The 24,116-nt window shown below is 41.9% G+C and overlaps 1 protein-coding gene across 1 annotated transcript in view; it reads right to left on the bottom strand.

The window, feature by feature from the left end:
* The window catches only part of LOC139208132 (inactive dipeptidyl peptidase 10-like), a 187,365-nt gene that overhangs the window by 75,695 nt on the left and 87,554 nt on the right, over positions 1-24,116 (bottom strand). The window contains exon 2 of the mRNA XM_070837711.1: positions 2,106-2,220. Coding sequence (XP_070693812.1) covers positions 2,106-2,220 — 115 coding nt within the window. The remainder of the gene's footprint in view (positions 1-2,105; positions 2,221-24,116) is intronic.

Raw genomic sequence — 24,116 nt, 5'->3', positions numbered from 1 at the left:
TTTACTAGGAGATGAAATAAACAATGTACCTTAATATGAATAATATTCCAATATACAGTATATCAGAGGGTATATAATTGCATATAACAATGTCACCGATTTATTTTGGCTCATAAAAAATACATCATATTGGTGTATAGAAAAAAGCATATGAAAAGTGACAAGAAATCGCAGGATGACAAAGGTATGTTTGAGGTAGCTTAGAAACAGCAACACTTTTACATGGTTTGGTCAACAGAGAGGACTGACATGTTATTTTTTTCAACTGTAAAATGTCCTGCTAAGTACATATAGTCATAATTATTTAATAGCTAAATGTAAGCATTGCGTACCAACAAGGTTTGTTTATGGTCAGGATTTATGATTAAAAACTCAGCCCATACATCAGAACACTGGGACAAACCCTCAGGCATAAAAACATGTAAAAACAATCTTTATCATTTTTAGTAATCAAATGACCATATGACCTCAGTTCTGCACTTGTACAGAGCATTTTAGCTCCATTTTGTTTTGGTTAAACTGTCTGCATACTGTACTTGTGTACAGTTCTGTTTAGTCATCAAGCAAGTCATTATTTTCATTAAAAAAAACTCTTAGAAAGCAACTGTACAAATCCTGCCATGAGTTGGTGGAGACCAAAGCAGAGCAAAAAGGAGAGTGAACATTGGACATTAGTCAGATGGCAAGAAGCACAACTTAAATACTTGTGCCCCCAGAAAGACAGTTTCTTCGTAATTAAAGATATCCCTTTATCCCTGCAAAAATAATATAATAATATAATAATATATAATATAATTCTAACCAAGTATATGCAGTGGCCCCAAGGCCTCCATGTTTAACAAGATAGAAATAGAAACAACTGGACGTTTACACCTTGAAGACAGGTGTGTTGAGTGTGTTTTTTGTCAAGATCTACATAAAAGGCACTTGTTCACACAATGAAATCCATGTGAATGAAAAAAGATTCTCACAGAGCAATATTTTTTCTCAGAATGGCATTTCATATGTTCATTAAGATGATCATTACTGGGCTAGAAAATCCTCAAGCTGTTCAAATGTGTTTCATTTTTAATTATGAAATGTTATGCCTTCAGCAGAAAGAGAGTGTGCCAATTGTAAGCGCCTTCTGAATAGGACAGCTGCTGATTGTGAGCGGAAGAGAAGGGCCAAGTCATTTTGAATGTCAGCCATATTGGCTTTCCTTGATAACTCCACACAGCATGTTTGTTTATGGAGGCAATGAAAGTCTAACCAACCGTTGAATACCCCTGGGGAGAATGTGGCTGCATGGGCAGTGGATTGTGATGATTTTACATGTGAGTAACATCGGGGTGTTTCTTTCCTAATTTTGGAAACAGGTATACAGTGTGCAGTAGTATTCACATAGCCAAGGAACACCTAAGAGCTAAGTGGATCAAAGGTCTGAGGCCTCTCACAGGTCCCAAAACAGTTTTGAATGGCGTGGGTATCCCTGGCATAACAGTTCGTTGACACAGACATCATATTGTTAAAGCTGCATTAATCTGTGTCTTTTTGCTTTGTTTTGTTTGGCTACTCTTAATCTTGATATGGCATAACTGTTGCATATTTATACATCCAGTTGACAAAGAGCAACATATGGAGTTATGTCTCTGGCAGTCTGGCAAATGTAAGCCCCATATTCACACTCTGGTCTGAACCAAACATTAGAATGGAGGGCTGTAAAACCAAATCAGCAAGATCAAAGTCCAGTTGGTGATAATTCTCTGTGGGGTCCTCACCAAAGGGAACCATCTGATAACAGAATTGTCTCCTCCTAAAACAAAACAATGAGCTAAATAAAAGAAGCTAAAGAGCTTCCTAGAGTGGTGGGAAATACAGAGTTGGGTAATAATTCTCTGCAGGATTCTCAATATGAGAGACTTTCACATCACACATAGTCGTTTGGTCCATCTTTGTGAAAAGTGCGGCTTTGGCATTGTTCATTCAGAAGTTCATGTTGTAAACTTGTGAAAAGGTTTGGGGCAATGTGAGCAGCAACGCAGCAGCACATAAAAACAGATGTCAAACCAAAGTAAATCAAAGGACCTTTAGAACAGCAGAGCACAATCACGGCTGAGTGTTACCTGGTGTGAGGAGGATGACAGACATAGTAATGAGGGAGCAGACCACCAGGATGACCAGCAGAGCGATGGCAATCCCTTTCCAGTTTCTCTGTGGGGGACTCACCCCACCCAGGTCCTGCAGGAAGAGAGTGAAAAAAGAAATTGAGGATGATTTTCACCAACTTGTTGCTACAGTACCAATACTTTTAAGGCCAGATAACCACAAGTAGTGAAAACAGACACCAGCTACAGTGCGAAAATCTAGATATCTGTTCAGAGGTAAACACGGAAGTTAAATAATTTAGAAGCATGGACACGCAGCTCCATGCATATGGTCACATATTGTACACACTGCACACAGTGGTGCTGCTTTCAGTACTTATTAACATGGGCCACATTGAGGCTTTGTATTTTCAATCCAATCCCCTGCACAGTGAAGGATTTGCAATGGAGGGCTTTGCACAAGCCACACTGTAAGCCTGAAAAATGAAACTCAGTTTTTGTGATTTGTGTTTCAGTGACGAAAAGCTGGAATAGTATTTGCATGGTTCAATCAGTGCTTGGCCAACCTTTCCTTCCTTTCCTTTTGACCTGTGGAAAACACATATTTTCTGCTGGGGTCAGGAGCCACACTTTGTGCAGCTGAGATGGATGTTGTGCGTTATGACCCTTGGACAGAGACATTTCTACATCTTTGGCAGATAAGAAATACAGCTGGCATTTGCATTCAAGGGCTCCGTCGGTCAAAGTGGCTGCAGAAAGGCTTGGTTTGAGCAATCTGAGTGAACGGAGAGTACACTGTGTGTGATATTATCTACAGTGAAATAGCTATCCAGGAGAGCTTTTCCCTGCAACTCCATCCCCAAGTCCTGGTATTAGAGCGTCTTAAACTGGGGCTTCCACCACATCTGCTGCCTCTGATAAGGTGAATTAAGCTTAGCCCTCCTATAAATTTCTTCTCACTGCAGCTCCTCTAGGCCTCAATTACCCACAATGCCCTGCAGGGGAAATGCAATGATTACTGGCCACCAACCCACTACGACATCTCGACTGGCTCAGAGGGAGGGGAAACTAAATGATTGTCAATTAGAGCTAGGATCAGTTTTCACAAAGAAGCTTTGTTCGCATTTGTCTACGATTTTCTCTGCAATCCATTTTTCTATGTACTTGACACGTCTGGCTCACTTTTTCATCTCATAGTCATGACTAGAAATGTCACATATTTCTCACAGACCACAAAGTAGAAGACAGAGACGACAAAGTTAGAAGCTACAATCCAAATCTAATGTGGTGCTAATTTTCAGCGAATCCTCTCGTACTGAGTAACAGGTGGACATGAGAGTGCACTAAAGCGTTTTACCTCAAGGTACATGGAACATTACTGTCACCATGACCGCAGACTCACATTACATGGATATGGTGTTACATTATTCACAGACCCCCTTGGACTCATAGGACTGATCTATTATCAGGACGTGGGCCGCTGCTCTTTTCATTAACACCACAAAACGCTGATGTGTCCTTAAAAACTGACAGCAACTCTAAATTGCCCTTGTGCCTCCATCCATGAGATTTCTTTCTCCCTCCCTTTTTTTCTTCCTTTCCCTCTGTTTCATTTTTCCCCCAATTTCCGATTTAGCCACTTATGAATCATCATCCTCAATTTATTAACTCAATTATGAGCACTGATAGAACCACTAAGAGAATTTTTACCCGTTGAGTGTCTCCATTACCATTATTAGGATTGTCGAAGCATAGAAGGGGGCCTGATAAATGGTTAGCCGACTAAAAAGGCAAGAGACAGCAACTGGGCTTTATTAAGATCATTAGAACCTCATCAGAGGAAATACATTTCTCAAGAAACCTACTGGAAGACAAACTGGGGCCTTCATGAACCCCTTTTGGAAGTGGAACCATTAAGTTTCACAGGCATACTTTCAGTCAAAAATGCTTTAAACATGATGAGAAACAATGACAAAAAAGTTAACAGGCACTACAAGAACCGTTACTTACTAACATGATTTAAAAAATCAAGAAAAAAAGATACATATTACAGATGTCACTTCTACTAGTGTGCTGCCTTTGACAATATCCAACACAACCCCCCCCCTAAAAAAAAATGTTACAACAAATTGATTCCCTAAGAGCATCCCCCCCCCTTCCACTAGCTTTTTACACCATGTCATTCATTTTCAAAATGTGTTAATTTACTTCACAGAAAGGTACAAGTCTGTGCTGCAAAGGGACACATGAGGTTATAAATAAACTCTTGACAGGCTGGGCAACAGAACAAGGATGCCTGCACCTTCATTTTTCTCTGCCTGAATGTAAAAGCACAAGGACAAAGGCCTGTTAGTACAAAAGTATCTCTTGATCAACACGTTCTCCTTTACCAGGCTTTTCCATATTCAGTACCACTTCAGACAAACTTTGACAGTTATTGTACTGTCTACATATCACCACCAATAACTATATTGTGGGAATTATCAGATGTCAGTATATCACAGTATGTATAATATATGCGGTGCAAATGAGTCTTTGCTTGCTTAAGTGCTTATGGTTGCCATTTCAGATCCACAGTGATAGTATAATTGGAGCAAAATGTCAATGTAACAAAAGTGTTGAAAGCAACCCCTACTGCTTACAGTACACCCAAGTGGAGAACAGTACAAACCAATCTACTGAGCTAGGCACACACCAATATATATATATCCTTAAAGCCAGACGTAGAAAGTAACAAAACTGTGGTTGAATGAATCAGTTATTTTACTTGAAGTTAAACAAATACTCTGACATTTTGGAAAATATGCTTGTTGCTCTCTCACCAGGAACTGGATGAGAACATCGTTTTATCTCCTATAATATTACAGAAAGTGGTCGCAGTCACGTTAACCTACATCAGCACAAATACTGTGTCAAAGGTGCCATCAGACAGCTTCAAAGCTGTCACTTTTATGGAACATATTCATGTGTATTTTACAAATAGAAGCAGAGAAATGGAGCATAACTGAAATAAACCCAGCTGGTTCTTGTTTCAGCTTTTTAGCATAGTGTCCATCAGTAACTTGTTTGCAAAGGCTAGTTTTCTCCCTCTGCTTCCAGTCTTTGTGCTAAGCTAGGCTAAACACATCCTGAATGAAAGTTAACACTGAGATGAAATTGGTATCAGCCTAACTCCCTTAGCTATGCAGGTAACAAGCATATTGCCCAATATATATAAGTAGTTACTAGTTTCCAGTTTGAAAGAAAAATTGGGTTGGTTAGCCCTTTGAAGAGAATTATTACATTGCAGAGGGATTTGCTGGTAGGTTGAGCTGTTTGGATTAGTAGAAAATAGTCTTACAAAGATATTAACTAATAGTGTTAAACACAAGTCAGACTTACACTTCAACAATATTTGAAGTGTAAGTCTGAAGCATGTTTGACATCCGTCACTCATCCGTCTCGTGGGACTAATGTTTCCATTTTAATCTATTAAACTATTTAAAGAAATGAATGAAACTCATTTTGTTGAATCCCAGTGTCCTGACAGAACTACTACATGCCTAAATGTGTAAAAAAAACAAAACAAAAAAAACCTCTTACAGCATTTTACCTCCATCACTTATTATTTATTTATTCAGCCCAGACAGCAATTAAAGCCCTCTTTTAATTAAACCAACTGTAATTCTACCTGACTCTCTCTGCAACAAATACCATCACGCCCAATCAATACAATCAATTATTCATCAGGTCAAAGACATTTGTTGGTAAGGAGGTATTGAGGGCATAGCAGAGTGAACAGTGACAATGCATGAATCTATGCATGAATTACGCAGTAATTAAATGCATGAAATACCACTGCTGGTAACAATGAAATATATTCACTAAGTATGGAAGAGCAGGCTGTATAGGAATAAGCACATCTTTTAAATCTTTTAAATATCTTTCATTGCAGTGTCTTCTAAGCCAGACTCTCATTTATCAATTTATGACTTTAGGGGGTGCTCATTTTAGTAATGCACCTCCACAAAGTTGGTAGACTTGCAGGGGACAGAGCTGAAAAAGAATCCTTGAAATTGAGGCAGCAGAGGCTATGATTTCCTGACTTATAGGTGAAGCTCCAAAACAATGAAAAAAAAACATTGGATCCTACATTTCCCATCATATATCGTCATGCTCAATAGACTTTATTAGACCCTCCCTGCGTGTTAAACACCCACATCTTTGAAACACCATTGACCGTGTTTGTACCTGTATAGCGGATGTAGCTTGCAGGCCTGAAAAGTGAAGCCAATATGGAAGTGTTTTAACATATGCATTCTTCCTAAAGGCTAGCCAGGGGCGCCTTATTGGCTTCAAACACCATACTTCACACATGATTTATTATCTCAGTAAGCACTTTCCTAAAAAGGTTATGGTCTCAGTTGCTAGTTTCAATACATCATGATGTTCTTTTTGTGACTTATAGTCAAATTTAGAGTAAAATAGCTGACAAGGAAAGGTGTGCTGTAGGGTGGAACTACCTTGTGACTAACAAATCAGAGGTGGGTTGTGCCTAAACCTAACCTATCAGAGACGGTCACTTCTGGCTCCAAAACCAAGATGGCGGCAGCCAAAATGCCAAACCCGAGACTCCACAAACCAATGGGTGATGTCACAGTGACTACGTCCACTTCATATATACAGTCCATGTTTGTATAACATTCTTTCAGATAAGATCAGATCAGATCAGATCAGATCTTTCACACTTCACAAAGCTCCACCAGGGCCACAATGATGTTATACAATTCCAGTGAACAGTACTGCATGTCAGCTGTGGTGTGATAACTCCATAACATTTCAATAATCAATGTCTGGAGGTATATAGCAGTAAAGGAGATGATTGCAACAATCAGGGGAGTTTTTCTCTGCTGCTCTAAGTAGTCTCTTGGCAATCATATGGCTTAACTGTGTGCTAATGGAAACCATTTTCCATAATCATATCATCTGTCTTTGAAGTAGGGAGAATAACCAATAAAACAACATTTACTTATCATTATAGGGAGTCTATAGGAAAAAGACAGACACAGACTGTTATTTTAATGTTTAAAATACTGCATATTTCTACTTCATCCCCCACTCACATCTCTGAAAATTAGATATATGCGACCAATAAGTCCAATAAGTGCAAAGAGGGTAAAAATAATAAGACATTATGTAAAATAAGAATGCTAATGCCGCCTTTGAGATGTTTGATTAAGACCCCTGCCATCCTCATCAAGCTCGGGCTAATAAGCCAATCCTTTGCTGCCTTACTGCGTTCAACAAGCCTACTGTTAGAGGAGTCAGGCTATTTATAGGGCTGTGAGCTTATCCTCGCCTGGACTCTGACCTTGGAGAGTGTGACAAATGACAAGCAGCATTTCAGCAGAAGCCGAGCCATTTTAACAATGACAGCAGGTCGGAGGGGGAGAAAAAAAATAATGCCATCTGCACGGGAGTATTTTTGTTTACCCATGAAATATCATTTCTCACTGCCTCGTGAATCATTGACAGCCACAGTCAAAGCCATGCTGGGGTCCCGAGGCTTAACATCTGAAACTGATCCACTGGCTAATAGGAAACGGCAAGCTTAGCTACATCTTGTCATCTTATTGTATTTAGTATTATCAGCCTCGCCCTGAAGGACGCTGCCATTGGCCTTTGGTCCATCCGAGATAATTCTCAATTAGTCACTGTCCCTGCCATATTGGTTTCAGATACACACGGTTGTTGACTCCGACGGCAATGCAATGGTATTACTGTATATTAAAAGAAATGCTGAGGTTAGTAATAATGAAGCTGAACTTTCAATGAAAAAAAAGAGAGTAAAGATAATGCAATCAGTCCTCCAGAAGGACAGCTTACTGATGAGTCCTTTCGTAAATGAATATCTGGGGGAGCCATTTACCTGCTTTGTTTATCATCTCCCTCCACGGCTTCACACACATTTTAAAAGCCATATTCAATATGGCGTATTTCAGTGTGCAGCCATGATTTTTTTTTTTTAAACTCATTCGTGCACATTAAATCTCTTCACATAAAATGTAATATCAACAACTGATTTACATGTCACACTGAAAAAGTCTGCATGGTCTAATGCATGGTAATTAACCTTTCCACTCATTTACTGAGTGTCCAGTCTCAGTGCAAGCTGTACCTTTTATTCATATCTACCTGTGATGAGAATCACTTACGCTATTATTTCGGATTCAAAAAGATTGGATGGAAAATGGAAGAGAAGATTAGCTCACATTAGCTCCTACAAATGTGCGCTGTATATGGATTATAGTCCCTACAAAATCTATAGTTGGAGTTCTGTTTCCGTTAGATTTAAAAATATATCTGGAGCTGGAGCTTTCAGGTCTGCAATTTGCAAAACAAAAGTGTTTCCACGTTTTTTGTCAGTGTTGTGGATTATGACGGTCCAATGAAGTCCATCCGCTCCTGTCATTAGGGATGGACAGCGGCACTAAAGCACCAGTTTTGCAGTGAAATTGTTAGTGGATGAAAAACACACATCTTGTCATGTTACATAAACTGTAGCTTTGCATGCTGTCCTCTGGGATATGCGTGTAACATTCTCTGGAATATTAAAAAGTTATGTGAAGGTGTATCTCTGCATGTCAAACCCATTCTCCTGAACCATCAGTCAGCATGCCCCCAGGCTGACTCAGCGTTTACCTGTGTTGAGCAAATGCCTTAAATAGCTCAAACGGAGTGAAATAATGAATAACAATAAAATGAAAAGCAGCGGAATTGGAGCCAATTTTCAAACAGAGGGCAAAGTTGGCAAAGTTAAGCCTGTACATGTAGGAATTCAGACAACCCAAGCCTTTTATTGGTTGTCCTCTTGAGCCTGAAAAAAGTCTTAATATTTGAGATATTTTCTTATCAATAATCAGACTAAAAAAGTATGCTCACTCAGGCAGTGGCACGACTTATATGAGGGTAAGGTGGAATCATATGAGGAGTCTCTTTTCCAGTATATCATATTGTACTAAATACTTTGTAACTAAAATATGTCATTGTGTTTTTTCTGACCAATATCGTGACTGTAACTTAAGATGTGCTCTCTATAAACTGCGAGCCTGTATTTGTGGTCTGCATTGTCTGCGTGCATAGAAAGAATCAGCAAAACAACGTAGTCGTAGTAAACGTGTCTGTCTGACATTAGTGGTGTACTTGACATTATTCAATAATATCAAAATAAAATCATGACATTTTTACAACATTGCTGAAGCTTATATTAATTGAGAACAATTAATATAAGCTTAATTAATATAAGCCCCCCCCAGTCACATTAACATTAACGTAGTCTCACAGACGGTGCAGGAGGAGCCGTTTGGCCCTGAATTTTAGAGTAGCCTATTCAAAAGCCTACTCAAACTTATATGACATGAAATGATGCAGCACTTTCACCAAGGAGAATGGAAGTCCGAGCTCCATGTGAAACCATTTGTCATCACTGACCTTTTAGTTTATATTCTGGGTTTAGGCAACAAAGCTGCTTGGTTCGGGTTAAATAACAAAACTAACGATTTCTTCTCAAAATATAAGTACTTCTGTTATATTTCTTTGACTTCATATACTCAAATAAAGTAAAAAAAGAAAAAAGAAAAAATCTAAATATTAACACCTTTTTTCTTGTGGGTGTCCAGCCATACTGACTCTTCCCCCCCCAGGTGTAAATAACCTTGGTGGCTACTGAAACCAAATGCCAGGGACATTTAATTAATTCTACACATAAAAACTTTTAAACAATAATAGATATTGTACTTCTCAACATAAACAATGATACCCCCTGTACACAGCACATGCCCATACTGTGTCTTTACATGACGTTTCGCCTACAAAACCCATTCATACCACACATATCCGACACATTTCAAGACCCGATGAAGCTTTTATGTCTTGTCATGTAAATGAGACCTTTTAGTTTTCTGTCAACTTAAATCAAGCAGCAGTTCACATAATAGAAATTGACTTCTCTTATATATTCTTTCCCCAGCTGTGGGATTAGCATGTGGCAGAGAACAAACATGACGAGTGAGTAAGAAATCATTCAGTTACATCTTTTTTTAAATGTTTATCTGAGCTCAGATGTCCACAGTGGCTTTCTTCACTGACAGCAGCAGTGGATAATAGGTGACAGGAGATCCACGGTACCTTTAAAAGCTTTAAAACAAGTTTGTTCTTTCAGGACAGGATCAGTCCAGAATGGGGCACAAGCATTTGCTTTGAGATTTATCATTGATTTTTATATTATTTGAATGTTTATATTCTTTCTTGTGTTAATGTTTGCTTATTCTAATGCTAGCCTCATTGAAGTCGCTGATGCACAAAAAGGGGAGCAATGCCTCATTTTTATTAGACAAACAAAGGCGGGAAGAGGGTTTAATGAGATGTCTGCGTCGGCATTAGACCATTATAATGGAAAATCTAAGCTCAAACCACCTACAGTGTGTGAAGGACGCAGGACAATAAAGTTAATTCCATTAATCAGCTTTTACTTTGATTTTTCTCTGCACATTTAGGAGTGATTTTATACCATTTACACAGTGGGTGCCAAAGCCTTTGTCTGTCCCCAGCAGCCAAATCTCTGATTTCAACGCAATTAGACACAGTTGACTACATTCCTTGGCAAATCAGACTCCAGGCTGCGGATAAGATTCTAGCCATTTCCCTCCCAATTCAAAAAACTGATCTCATTTATTTAGAGAAATAAAAATTGAAAGGAGGACCTGACATCAGCAGCAATAGCATCTGAAGCTCATTGACATGGAGCTGAATGTGTCTGCCTGAAGACAGGAAATTGTCTCTGTTTGTGGTTGAAAAGAGATGCTGTGTGTTTTTCATACCTACAGGGTGACATTGGAGGATTCAGCGGGCGCCGAGCTATAAAAATCGCTGGTTGAGAGGGAATTAGTGGGGATGGAGAGGTGGAGAGGGACGGTGAGTGGAACTGACCTGCGCAGGATTTTGAAATCATATCCTGTTCACTAAAGAACAACACGGATTTCTCTTCATCCCTTTTCTCATCTGGAGCCCATATAGTCAGGATGACATCGCCTTCCTAATTATATGTGACCTTTTGATACCTTTGCAAAATTGATTCATGTGAGCAGCGATTTAGAGTTACTGCTGCGCGGAGAAGAGGAGGCTGAAGAGGTCAAAACCCTTCAAACCGAATGAGCTGGTCTCTTTTACACTACGTTCTGTTGCCACTCAGTTATGAACTCTGACTTAATTGTTAAGTTAAAGATCGTGGTTAAGCTTACGCAATGTCTTCTGAGAGCTTTGGCTTCGTTTAGTGTAGGTCACCAGCATTTTGCGTATCACGCGCTGACGACCCAACAATCCACTCCAGCCCCCCCTCCCCCCCTTAGAGCTTCTGCTGTACTACAAAAAGACGCTACTTCTGCATTCCCTGCAGAAAGTGAACAGTCCTAACGCACTCGGACACGATAGGTCACTTTTTCTGAAGCATTTCTTTTACTTTGCACTCTTCTGAATGTAGTGCAAGTCACAATGCAACTGATGGAACAACAATACAACCGGCTTTTAGGAGGATGCAGTAGCATTTTCCACTTTACAACAGCGCTGTAGTGCAAAGCACACAAAAGCCTAAAGGACAATGCTGATGTTGCTCTATGACTTTCTTACTGTCAACAAATCCCATGAAAACAGCAAAACCAACAATGGCTAAATCCCTCTCAGTACTTCACACTGTAAAGTTTGTTTTTTACAAAAAGGCTGAGTAATTTCCTACAGCAGCTCATCGCTGTAGTTTTAGGCAACGTTACTCAAACAGGAGGAAACAGTGCATTTGTTCAGGACTATTTTTAGCTGCAGATTAATACACATTCGGTGCTCTAGTCAGTATTTCTAGCAGTAGGACGGCGTTTGTGGGATTGAGCCAAAGTGAACTACATTGTGTGTGTTCATGCTAATGAAGCAACATGTCAGCCAGTGCAACAAAGTGGATCATTGATCTGTTTTTTTTTTTTTAGAAGAATGAGGTCTATTACACACTTCTCAGAGGATTATTTGCTTCTTGGTTTGTGTCTTTTTACAGAATTTGCTGACAGTTAAGGAATATTTGGAGAACTGCCAGCCTTACAAAACCCCCGGTTAACTCTACACACCCAGATGTGACGTTAACAGAGTAATTGGAATCTCTAAATGTCAGGGACATCTTGACTCGTGAAATAGCGGCTTCAAAACAAGCCAACAAAAAAGTGAAACAGATGCCTTTGTCTGGGTAACTGAGCTGTAAAACCAACAAGGTTGAAAGGAAAAGTGTTTTGTGATTTACTGTAGCTCACTATCGAGGATAGTCCAGAGGGCTAGGCGAGGGCGGACGGATTTAGAGAGCTGCTGCATTGTAGGAGCTTTAAAACTGTTCGTGACAATCTACTAATTTATGGGACGATCCGAGGGGCATAATATTATGTTTGAGGTGGTGAGTTTTGGATTGTGCGTGGTTACAGGCTGAAGGTAAGTCTTGTAAAATTCAATCAATAAATAACATGTTAATCTAACTTGTTACTTTCTACAACACAGTATATTAGTTTTCTAGTATTATACTAGCTTTTTAGTATTTGTTTTTTTTTTCTCCTGTAGAAATAAGTCTTTACAAACACCTTTGTGATCCATTGCACAGCATATTGACAGTACTGACAGCCTCAACAATAGCACAGTGCAGACAGCGGCAATAGACATGATTTTCAAGGTTAACAGGAGATAGCGAGAAAAACTTGAATGTGAAAATACCTCTGTACTTATCAATCGTGTTGGCATCAGCGTGCCATGAAGATGATGACAGTCGATAAGCAGCAGCAGCTTACCACACAGAGGAGGACAGCTTGGCAGGAGCCCAATTTTGTGTAGGGAAATATAAAAAAAATAATAATAATTGTGAACATTCATAACATGCCAGTGAAAACTGTTGTTAATATTCCTAAGTTTCTGCCGTTGACATGATGGATACTGTGGGATGCCAAAAAAAAAAGCAATAATATTTGATATGGCATTATGTTCTTCAGTATGTCACAGTTAAATCCCCCAGAAAGATTCCTATATTGTAGGCTGCAGTACGCTTGTTATGATATACAAATATTGATTTGTCATTTTTTTCAGTAACTTACACAAAAGAGAAAATTTTTTTTTTAAAATACAGCATTCAGAATCAGACCAGATAAATTCAGATTGTCTGTAAGTCTGCTGGAATGTGGCTCATTGTCTCCTCACTCAACATTTCAGAGAAGAGGAGTTCAAGTACATCAGCACAATCATCAAAAATGTGACAAGAATTAGGCGATGTCTGTGTGTTATCTGATTAATGTGAGGAATATGTCCCAGGTCTACATCACAATATCAATCCATCTAATTCCAGTTCATTTGTAGGCCTTGTTTTTTTTGTAATTGTCCTTTTCTTTCTTGGTGGTTATGATAATGCTGTACTGAGAACAATGGAGACAGCTTGAGCAATAATCACTCTTAGAATCTCCCATCTACATTAGCTACTAGATTTTTTTAAAAACCTGTCTGATCCTCTGTTTGTGCCCCTTTTTCTGAGATGTTTCCAGATCTCAGCAATTGTTTTAGTAAGTATAATAGGAATTACAAAACTAAGAAAAAAATGGCCCTTAAATGCTACTCTCACTAAATGTTGGGAGGCCAAAGTGGCACAACAAATGTGAAACCTGCCGCCTGCTTACTGCACAGGTCCGTATAATCTCCTCTAAACATCCATGATCAGTACAGTGGCGGCCTATCCGTCTATCTGCAGAGTGCTATCGATATCACTGTCCTTTCAGATGAGGCTTGATTATCTGCCCCAGGGAGTCACATCGATCCCTGCCTGCCCTCAGTGCTTACTATAAGTCCTAGAAGTGCAGAAAAAGGTGTTTGCCAGAAACACTCCTGCACTTCATCTAAGCTGAGCTGATGAACTAGTGGTGAGTAAAGGCCTGGCAGGAGCCACCTTGTCAATATTAATGAGGGGAATATTAATGGAATAAACTAGAAATAATCTCTATGGTTCAGTGTTAGACAGAAACGGTTCCAACGGCCCGTAGCACATAGAATTAAATACGATATATCAAATTTAATTAGCTATGCTGACACCATCATAAAGTACAGTATCTGTGTGTGCTTGACGTCAGTGTCTCACAACTTCACAAGTTGTTAAAGAGGTGATGGTCATGTGCGTCTCTCCGCATATTCATCTGCACTTATGGCTTTACACTAGCATCAGGAGACAACTATTTGAAAAATCTCCACTTCACCAGAGTGACAGTAAACGGCAGCTGGTGTTTACCAGCCCACACCGTATGTGTCTGTGCTTTGTATCAAAGAATGTACCAGAAAGCAAGAGCCTGCGTCAGAAAGCATATCTCTCTAGGCGTTAGTTGTTGTAATTGTTCCTCATGTTCTCGCTGTTGTTCGGGAGACAATTCTGTGGCTCGGTCCGAACACCTGACATGGGGACGATGTATGGCGTCTGAATTAGAGCTCGTGTGCTTTGCTTGAGGAAGCTGCCTGAAGCAGTGTTAAAAGACACACGTTTATAAAAAAGAATCCTAAATCTCTCAAAAGAAGATACCAAGGCATTACTCCTAAACCCGTATATTCTGAGTGGATTAAGGTGCCTCAGCTATGTGTTTTCTCTACACATATACATGCACTTACAAGCCATCCCCCTGTTATCACACTGACACACACACACACACACACACACACAGACGGCCTGACTGTTCCTTCTTCCTAATTCCTGTTATCTCAGGTTTGACTGCAGTCTGTCCCCTGCCTGTGTCACAACTGATGACTCAAACTTTGTAATTGCCTTTTAATCCTTTCGAGGATGGAACACGAGTCAACGCTGGGTAATTTGGGGCACCAGTCGCCTCCGGATACGGAGGAAAGCTTGTGATATGAAGGTCGCAAAGTGTGAATCACCATTTTGGACAGAAGAGTCTATGTGGAAGAGCTGAATCCTCCCCTGCATCAACAGCTGTCTTCCAGGTGGGCTTGGGCGATCCATAACCACAAGGCATGAGGGGTTATAGCCTCTGGATTAAAGCTGAGATTGAAAAACGAACCAAAATGAAATGAGGCCAAATCTAAACCCAGAATATAGATGTGGCCGAATGTGAGAGCAAAAACCAGTAAGTGCAAAGAAAGAATATACTGCAGCATCACAAGTAAGCACAGTTGAATATGCACCTCTCTGTGGACTACCTCAGTATTCAGAAAGAGATGAGTGCAGATGTGGGCTGAACATTTATGAGGATGACCTTATGCCACACCCACAGCAGGTCACAGCCTGCGTTCAAATTGGCTGCTACAGTATTTACAACATTTGTTATTTTCACTTCTTTCCCTGCAAACTGGCACTAAAGTGAACACAAAGAAGGGAAAGCACACTCTACTGAATGCATAGAACATCTGGATTCTCCTCCCACCGATGAGAAACTGGGGTTTTGCAGAAAATTGTGATTTTACTGGCAAAGACAGATACTCTAATGCCAATGTTTTCTTCTTTATACATTATCTACTGTACGTATGGACATCACTGCATTGTTAAATTCCCCTTGTGTACTCAGACATGCGCTTTGCTTACTGTTACTCCACTGTGATGTTTTAGCTTCGCTGTGCAGAATGATGGTATGTGCAAGAGTTTGACAACAGAGAGCTACTTTCACATTCATCCACTGCTCACCTTAAATCTGAGTTAAACACGCGTGAGCAGCATTTCAGACACAAGACACAAGAGCAATGTGGAAATGTAACGCCTTCGGCACAAAAACAGAGAGAACGGATATATGTATATTTTTAGTGAAGTAGGAGAAACTGTAACTGTACTTTTTGTGGAAAGACCCATACCATACCTTTCTGTCTCTTTCATTCTCCTCTACTTGAATCTCCTCTCATGTTCGCTCTTTCTCCAGCACCCATCCTTAGCAACCTCTACTTTCCCCTCTTTCATCGTCTTCCCCTGTTCACCTCTCTCTCTCTAGGGCCACAAATGAAGCGGCAGCGGCAGCGGTGTCCTAGACATTTTCTCTATTAGTGTGAATTACAGTTTCCCGGGCCAGGGGATCTCAGCGTGTGAAAGCACTCCCCTTACTCACAATAAGGCAGGCATCCATTTCTTCTAATGCCCGCCTTTTGTCTCAAACAAAGACAACAACAGCTCCATTAACAAAGCAAAGGAGGACACTCTGTCAGGCCAGGCGGTAAGTCTATATGCCCAGCTGACTGCACAGAGGCTGGGCTGGCCACGGGGTCACACAGACAGGTCAACCTCTCAGTCAGCCTTTATTATGTCTGTGGTTACAGGAGGCTGTCACACCGCCTGAGACGAGCCAATGTCAAATGAGTCAGTTTGTTCTTTGGTTTTTTTCTTTCAGTGAAACTAAAGAGGGATTGGCCACATTGTATAGTTTCCCTGCCAAGAGTCCTCCAGTGCTTCCACTCTGAGTTGGCTGACTGAAGTTATGGATGTACTCTTTTTATCAAGAGGAACAGGGAAAATTGTGCCTATTCACATCCAGGATGAATTGTTGATTTCTGGGCTACAGTGTCATGTTTTTTTTTTTTTAATCACTATCAAGGTTTGCTAGGAAAAAAAAAAAAAAAATCCATCCGTCCAGTTTCTATAATCCCGTGCGCCTGGACCGGTCGATCACATGGCTGACACACACTGTGTCCAGCAGACACAAACAACAGCAACGCGAAAGAGAACATGTGAGCACAGGAAGGCACCAGTCCGGCGAATTGAACCTCGGAGCCTCCAGGCTGTGAGCAGACGGCACGAACAACAGCACAGCCGCCATGCCATTCATCCTTGATGAGTTCCATACACCTGACTCATTCATTTACCCCATCTGCCCTCGTGCTGAAGTGCTGCTCGCCCATGAACCGCTTGTTGTGCGAGCTAAGATATCAACAGCTCTGGTCCTCATAAGGGGTGCTTCATTGTAAACCCCTTCCTACATGCTGATATGGCAGGCCAAGCAACATGTGCACATCAAAACCCGTTCGTCAGTAATCGCTGTGAAGGGTTTACTGAATAGTTGCGTTGTGATGCTCTCTAAGCTGGTCACATTGTAGTTACTGACTATTAACCACTATTGGAAGAGTTCTTCGCTCAGCGTTGTACTACTATAGCAATGTCCGAATCACAGCGGACTGAAAAAAAAAAAAAAAAAGGATTAAAATCAATACAGCAGAATCAGAGATAGTTTATTCCTGGAACCACAAAATGCTTTCTATAACTCCTCTTTCAGAAAGGTTGGTGACTCAGGGGAAAACCCGCGTAAAAGCTGCTTTGACAAAAGGTTTGTTGTTTGACTTTTTTAAATTTTCAACGCAGGTAAATCAGTGTGTGTCGCGTCAAAGCAGACTTGAGAGAGTCTTCACCTTTCCTTTCGTTTCTGGTGGCTCCGGCTGGTGTGGGAACACGAGAGCTGGTGCAAAACAAAGTCAAAGTCGACCATTGTCGCTCTATAACTAGACAAAAATAGCAGACGTCTTTGAGCTGCAGAGTTATGGATTTGTGCCTTCCAGTTCCCATCTATGGTATTTGTTTGGCAAGATGTTCCCATTTTCTTGCCACATTGACTAAACCTCAAACAAACAAAAAAAAGGCTCTCAATGCCACAACAATGGACTCAACTAAAGCAAAACACCACCAAAAGAGAATTACTGCTACTCCACCAAGCAGATGCTGCTGAAACGGCTCATGGCTCAGGTTTTCTCCTTCACCTTTTATTGAAAGATCCCTCTGTGTTTTCTCCTTTTGTAATTCCCTCAGCATCCGTCATGCAACTTTGATGAAGAGTAACCCTGTTAAGAGCCTGCCAAAGGGCTATGCATGCAGACTGTGGCTTGACAGAGCCTGGGACAGTAATAGCTTTGGCTCTGCTCGGGCACTTCTCTCACCCCCAAACACTTGCAAGCACGACGCCGGCCTGCTGCACAAATCTTATGCATCAACTCAAGTGACCGCCCGACACAGAGTGATCAAACATTCACTGAGGCTTTTACGCTGTGTACAGTTGGTGTGCTGCCGTTTTCTAACCGTTACATTATAATTTTAGAGACAAAAACAGCATCCAACAGTTTCATAAAAGTTTCCAAGCATCCGTGATGTCTGCAACAACATCAGAGCTCCTCACAGCTGTGATCATACAGTATGAGAATCATCACTAATTAAATCAGTGAACTCCACCCACACAGAAAATCAGCTACATGACTTTTAAACAGCCTGAGGTCACTGCTTAGTACCCACTGAGCTTTAAATATAGAGGAGAGTATTGAATGCTGTGAGCTATCATATTCCAACCACATCTCACGAGGCCTCCTTATATTTCAGGCACAGAAACTCAATTAGGAGGCCGAGGTTTTGATTTCTTAGAATAATAGGGCGACAGGGCTGAATTCAATTAAGAGCACCCAGAATATATTTGGCAATCTCTCAGAGGGAGGCCCATCATTCATAGGATCGGTTATTGGTCTACAGACAAGCACATTGATTGAGGTGGAGGTTACATGTGCCTGGGAGAACACAGAACGTTTAGAGTGGGGAAATCAATAATTGATGGTGGTGGTGGAGAGGCTGCAGCGATTTGGCGCAAACACAAGTGCGTGATTGTCAAGTTGCACACGCCAATCCTGGCAAAGACCCTGATCTCAACCCCCCCCCCCCCCTTTTAAAGCCTTACCAAAAAAAAAAAAAAACACATCACATTGCAGTGCGCAACGCCACCTGTGTAAAGGTGCCTAAAACGGGAACACTAAACGCCTACAGTGTAGCCAGATGGAAGCCTGTGAAGGTGCCCAAATTAGAGCCGGAGCAGGGAGCGGAATTCCGGCAGGAGAAATAAACATAAAGCGCCTCTTTTGCTCTTTCAAAGTGATTTTGCACGACTGTTCTCTTTCAAGGTGTCGAGGGCAGCTGACAGGAGGCAACGGCTGAATTACAATGCGCCCTGCGCAGTCCTCCTCTCTCTCCCCCCTCCACTGACTGTGCATGTGGATATCTGGGACCTCCGTCTTGACAGCTGACAATGAGCTCCGCGCACAGCTGGCGACGGCTTGATTGTTTCAATATTGGCATGTGCAGCCCAACTCGAATCAGCCTCAGCATCTAACTGCTGCCGGTGATGACAAGAAGCGAGAAACGCACGTACGCGTGGCCCGGACTGGCTGTCAGCTGCCCTCCGAGCACGTCAAAATAAACCTGTGTGTTGATAGATGGAGTGACCTTGCAGAGCGGGTCAATCTTATATTGTCTGGCGTCATGTAGGCGGATAAAAGTGGAAGAAAGCTCCAAATGAAGTGAAAGGAAAAGCCAGTTGCCCACCTCATCCTGCTGCGGTTGATTCGGTCTCTGACTCGGCTGCTCCTTGGTAGCTGTCATTGTAAACTCCTCTTACGGTTAAACTTGGCTGAATCCGTTAGAGAGAGGAGGGGGGGGGGGGGAAAACGGAGAGATTCCGGTTTCTCCGCGGAACAAGTCAGAGGAAGGGATGGATGCGGCGCCGTCTTGTCAACTGCGGAATCTTAAACAGGAGAGTGGGATCCGTCACGATCGGATATCTGCGGGCTCTCGGACGAGCGTCTGACGAGGAGCCAACGGCGGCCCGTGCGTCCACAGCAGCCGGCGGGGGGGGGAAACAGGGAGGAGAGTTTCGGACTCGCTCGTTACCGAAGTGAGAAAGCCGAAGTGCTCTCACATTTTACCACCCTGACACTTTCTCTTGTGCGTCTGGGTGAGGAAGTGGTGGGCTCGATAACTCTCTCTCTCTCTCTCCCCCCCTGTCGAGGATGCGCGGAGGAGGAGGAGGAGGAGGAGGAGGGCTGTTCAAGTGGTCTTGTGATGGGTTCCCTTGGAGGGTGGGTTGGGTGGGGGGGGGGTTACGTTTGCTGGATTTCAAGTAAACCGTAAAGAGCGTGGCCTGTTTAGTCTGTAGATCGTGTCTTTGCAGACAGTGTGAAAGGGCTTCTTCTTTTTTTTTCTTTTTTTCCCCCCCCATGTCTTTAAATATATGCGCTAAAGCTGCATCACGCCCAGCCACTGATCCTGGAGCAGCACAGGAGCTGTCCGCGGTGCTGAAAGCCCGCTGCACATTCATCTCCATCGTGTGGGCGCACGCTCCACGCCGCCTCTGCTCCTGCTGTCACGCACCGCACCGCACACACCGGCCACAGTCTCAGTCAGACTGCTGCTGCTTCCGAGCCCGACGCCGAGCTGTTGTTTTACTATAGAGGAGATTTTTTTCGTCGGCCTTAAGCGAGGAGCTTAAATGGTCAATAAAAAGAGATCCAACCCGGCTCAGCACGGCTCGCCGTGGCTTGTTAAATACTGCCGGGCAAAGATGCAATTGCGTCGGTCTTTAGAGTACTTAGCCGGGAAATGACACCTGTGAACCCGACGCTATATCAAACTTACCGCCGGGCTTATAAGAGCACATTGTTCTCTGTGGTCAGAGACTCAACTTTACGACGCTGGAAGCCCACATGCGTCAACACACACTCTCAGAAAGGGAGGCTGACATCAAGTCTGGGATCTTTAAAGCCTCCGCCAGGCAAGGATCCATATTTTATGACAGCGTTTGGCTTTTTGCGGTGAATTCCCGATCTTAAGGACTGTGAGGCGCAACAGACCAGACCCCCCACCCACCCACCCCCACAAAGTGCAGAATTTAGTGGTGGAAAGTGCAAATTATGCAAAACTTGCGCTCCACTACATTTACTTCACGGCTTCACATAGAGAACACGTGGTTAGTTTGTACTGTGCACTGTGGCAGGAAGTTGGTGGAGACCAAAAGCAGAGCTACAAGAGAGTGCCTGTTGCCTCATGTTACTGCTACAGCCTGTCCGTCCTTGGGAGCTGGATCTCTCCTTCACTGTGGTGCTCCCGGAGGTTTCTCTTTTCCCACTGGGTTTTTTGAGTTTTTCCTTCCCGAAGAAGGAGGGTCATAAAGGGCAGGTGATGCCTCGGACTGATCCATCGGACTGATCCACTGGCCTCATCGACTGCTGGACTCTTTATTAGATTGTTTGTTCGCTTACACTTGTTTATTTCAGTGAACTTTGTAAAGCACTATGAGACACTCTGTTGTGATATTGGGCTATACAAATAAAATTGAATTGAATTGAACTGTGTGTGTAATAAAAAAATAAAAAAAACTCCAACCCCAACCTAGTAGCACCATGCAGCAGCGTATTGTGGTATGGTTGACTCCTAATTCCGCACCACGTTCTGTTTAACTCTGATCTAACTGTGTACGGTGCGAAGTGCATCATGAGAATTTACTGTTATATACCAACTTAGTGTTTTATACCAACAGGAAATGGTGCAATAACGTGCACTGTGCAAAGGAAATCAACCGGTCGCTTACTGACATTAATTCAACTGAGAGACGGCTTATTGTACTTATTTATACTTATTTCCTGTTTTTTAACGTGTTGCTGGAGCTGTTTCACCACCATCCACAACTAGTTGTGAGCAGCTCTTCCTTTTTATTTGTCCATTGGGAGTGTGGGGAAATGGTACCCATCAGCTGCAGACTCCATTTTTAGTATATAGGATTTTTAGTATAGACGCTAATGTCTGACTTTGACATTTTGACACTTTTCCATTTAAAAACAATTCAAAACTGATTTGGAATTATTACGTGGTACGACTTTGGGCTAACTCTCAACTCAACACGGATGAAGAACACAGCAGTGCATCGTATTTCATGTCATACTATTGCTCTCACATTCCCTGAGGAACACTCTTCCTGATCCCGACCTGTGGCAACTTACCATTTGAAATCAAATAACAAAAAAAAAAAAAGATTAAATAATGACTAATGATTACTTTCAGTTTGGTTCTCATGTTCATAGAAATGCAGACAGGGCAAATCATACATGTCTGAAACTCTACTGCAGAGGTGTCCACCATTTTTCCAAAGTGCTCCAAAAATGTTGAGCGGAGGTCTGATGACTGTGAAAGCCAGATCATATGATTCTCATCATTTCCCTAAAATCACTCAGTCACCCCCCTTGTGGCTTGTATGGAAGCATCTCCACTCGAATGTCTTACATTTGCCAGCTATCTGTGGAGTCGTAGAGATGAGATCACGTTAGACAGCAGACTGGAGCGGAGTATGGCAGTGCTGAAAAACTAGTCTGCTCGTATTATAATACAGACACAAATCGATGTGTGTGCTCTATTTTGCAGACAAGGGTAATCAATCCTCTTTGAGCAGTAAGTCGGTCCAAGTTGGCCCACGGCTCCAATCAGTGCAGCTATTGCAGCTATGTTTTGAAAGGCAAACATAATTTAGTTAGCACAGCTACATTTCTCAGAAGAACTTGTTCTGTTTTGCTCCAATACAGTCGGTGTGTAATTTCTTGGTCTGTTTTATCTTCTAGTACATTTAGATTTTCTTACATTTTCTCACTTAGAATTTGGTGTTGCCAACTTTACTGTTCCACCTGACAACACAAACGGAACATGTAGTCATGGTTTTATGAATGAAAGACAGCTGAGTAACCATTCATGGTTACTCAGCTGTGAAGGTGGGATCTTTTCTCCTTCCCAGTCAAAAAGAGTGTGGGTGAGCAGCATGCATATATGTCCAGAGGGTGGTGCTTCATGTGGTACAGCACTCCTAACCCCAATGTGTCAAATGACTGCAGGTTCACTAAAATGAAATCCCACATCATTCCCATGTGAACGTGCTGCAGAAGTCGTCAGACCCGAGAAGAGAAGGCGAAACAATGCTTGGTGTGTTAAGATTTCCAGATTGGCAGATCTGAGTGGAAACATCGGGTCCTTGATTCCTCATTTCAAACCGCTGACCGTCAGTCCTGCCAGCTGAAATGAAAACTGATGCTGGCAGATTTTATCAGCTGTAACTGGCTAATTAATCAACTATAGCTCCATGAGTTGGTTTAAAATGCTGTCTTTTCAATGATTCCAGCAACACTGGCACATATTAAAATGAGATTCCCATAAAAGAGGCCTTAAATATTTACTTGATGACAATTTGCATCATTATGTTGTACATTATATGACTAACCCGCATAACCCTGCATCCTCAACAGTGTACTAATGCTTGGAAATGCAGGACCAACTATTGTTCATGTTTTGCAAAGTACAGCCATTTATCATTACTCATAGTTTTATAGGGACGCTGCAAACGTCAGCCTGGACTTTGACGGCTTCCAGGACCAGCCTCCGCACAGTGGGGAAATACTACACAGGTGATGTTCTAAAATCACCTATAACCTTGCAAACCAATGCAGTTGGACATTACAGTAATGTGACATTACTTCTGTAGAAAGACAGTCAGTCAGGCATGCTAATGTTTTCAACTCACGAGAAAGAAACAGCCTTCCAAACTGTTAAAATGCAAAACAGCGATGTTTTCTCGCAGTCTAGATCATCGTGTTCTAACACTATTAGGTATAGCCATATTTGGCACCGGGCCCATCTATATAACAAGGCCCCAAAATTAGCTGATAATGCAGCGGCAACCTTAGCAGATATTGTGCTTTAGAGGTGCAAATTTGCATTTCACATCACCCGAAAAACAAGAGACATGAACTGAACCTTGAACTTTCTTTGGCCCCTGGCACTCTGGGACGCTCAGATGTACAACTGGGCATTTGCTCATTTGAAATGCAAAACTTAGATCCATTCCACTCTCCACCATCCAGTGACAACACAGAGTAAATCTCCTGTCAGATATTTCACAGAAATTGGGAGAAATGTCAGCAAAAGACCTTCATATCGGCATCGAGGGCAGACTAAACGTTTCTCTCACCCGAAACACTGACGCTCAAATATTGACATCTTGCTCTACCAGAATGTCACAGACGTGAAATTATTGTAAAGTAAACACGCGGTGTAACAAATGTACAAACAGCACACAGTGGTCATACTTGAAGGTCAGCAGAAGTGTTGACTCTGACAAAGAATTTGAAGTGAAACTCGAGGGGAAAAAAAAAAAAAATCTGCTTCGT

The sequence above is a fragment of the Pempheris klunzingeri genome, chromosome 10 (genome assembly GCF_042242105.1).
Source record: "Pempheris klunzingeri isolate RE-2024b chromosome 10, fPemKlu1.hap1, whole genome shotgun sequence".
Lineage (NCBI taxonomy): Eukaryota > Metazoa > Chordata > Actinopteri > Acropomatiformes > Pempheridae > Pempheris > Pempheris klunzingeri.
The sequence above is the reverse complement of the archived record's forward strand: the minus strand, read 5'-3'. Positions and strand labels throughout refer to the sequence as shown.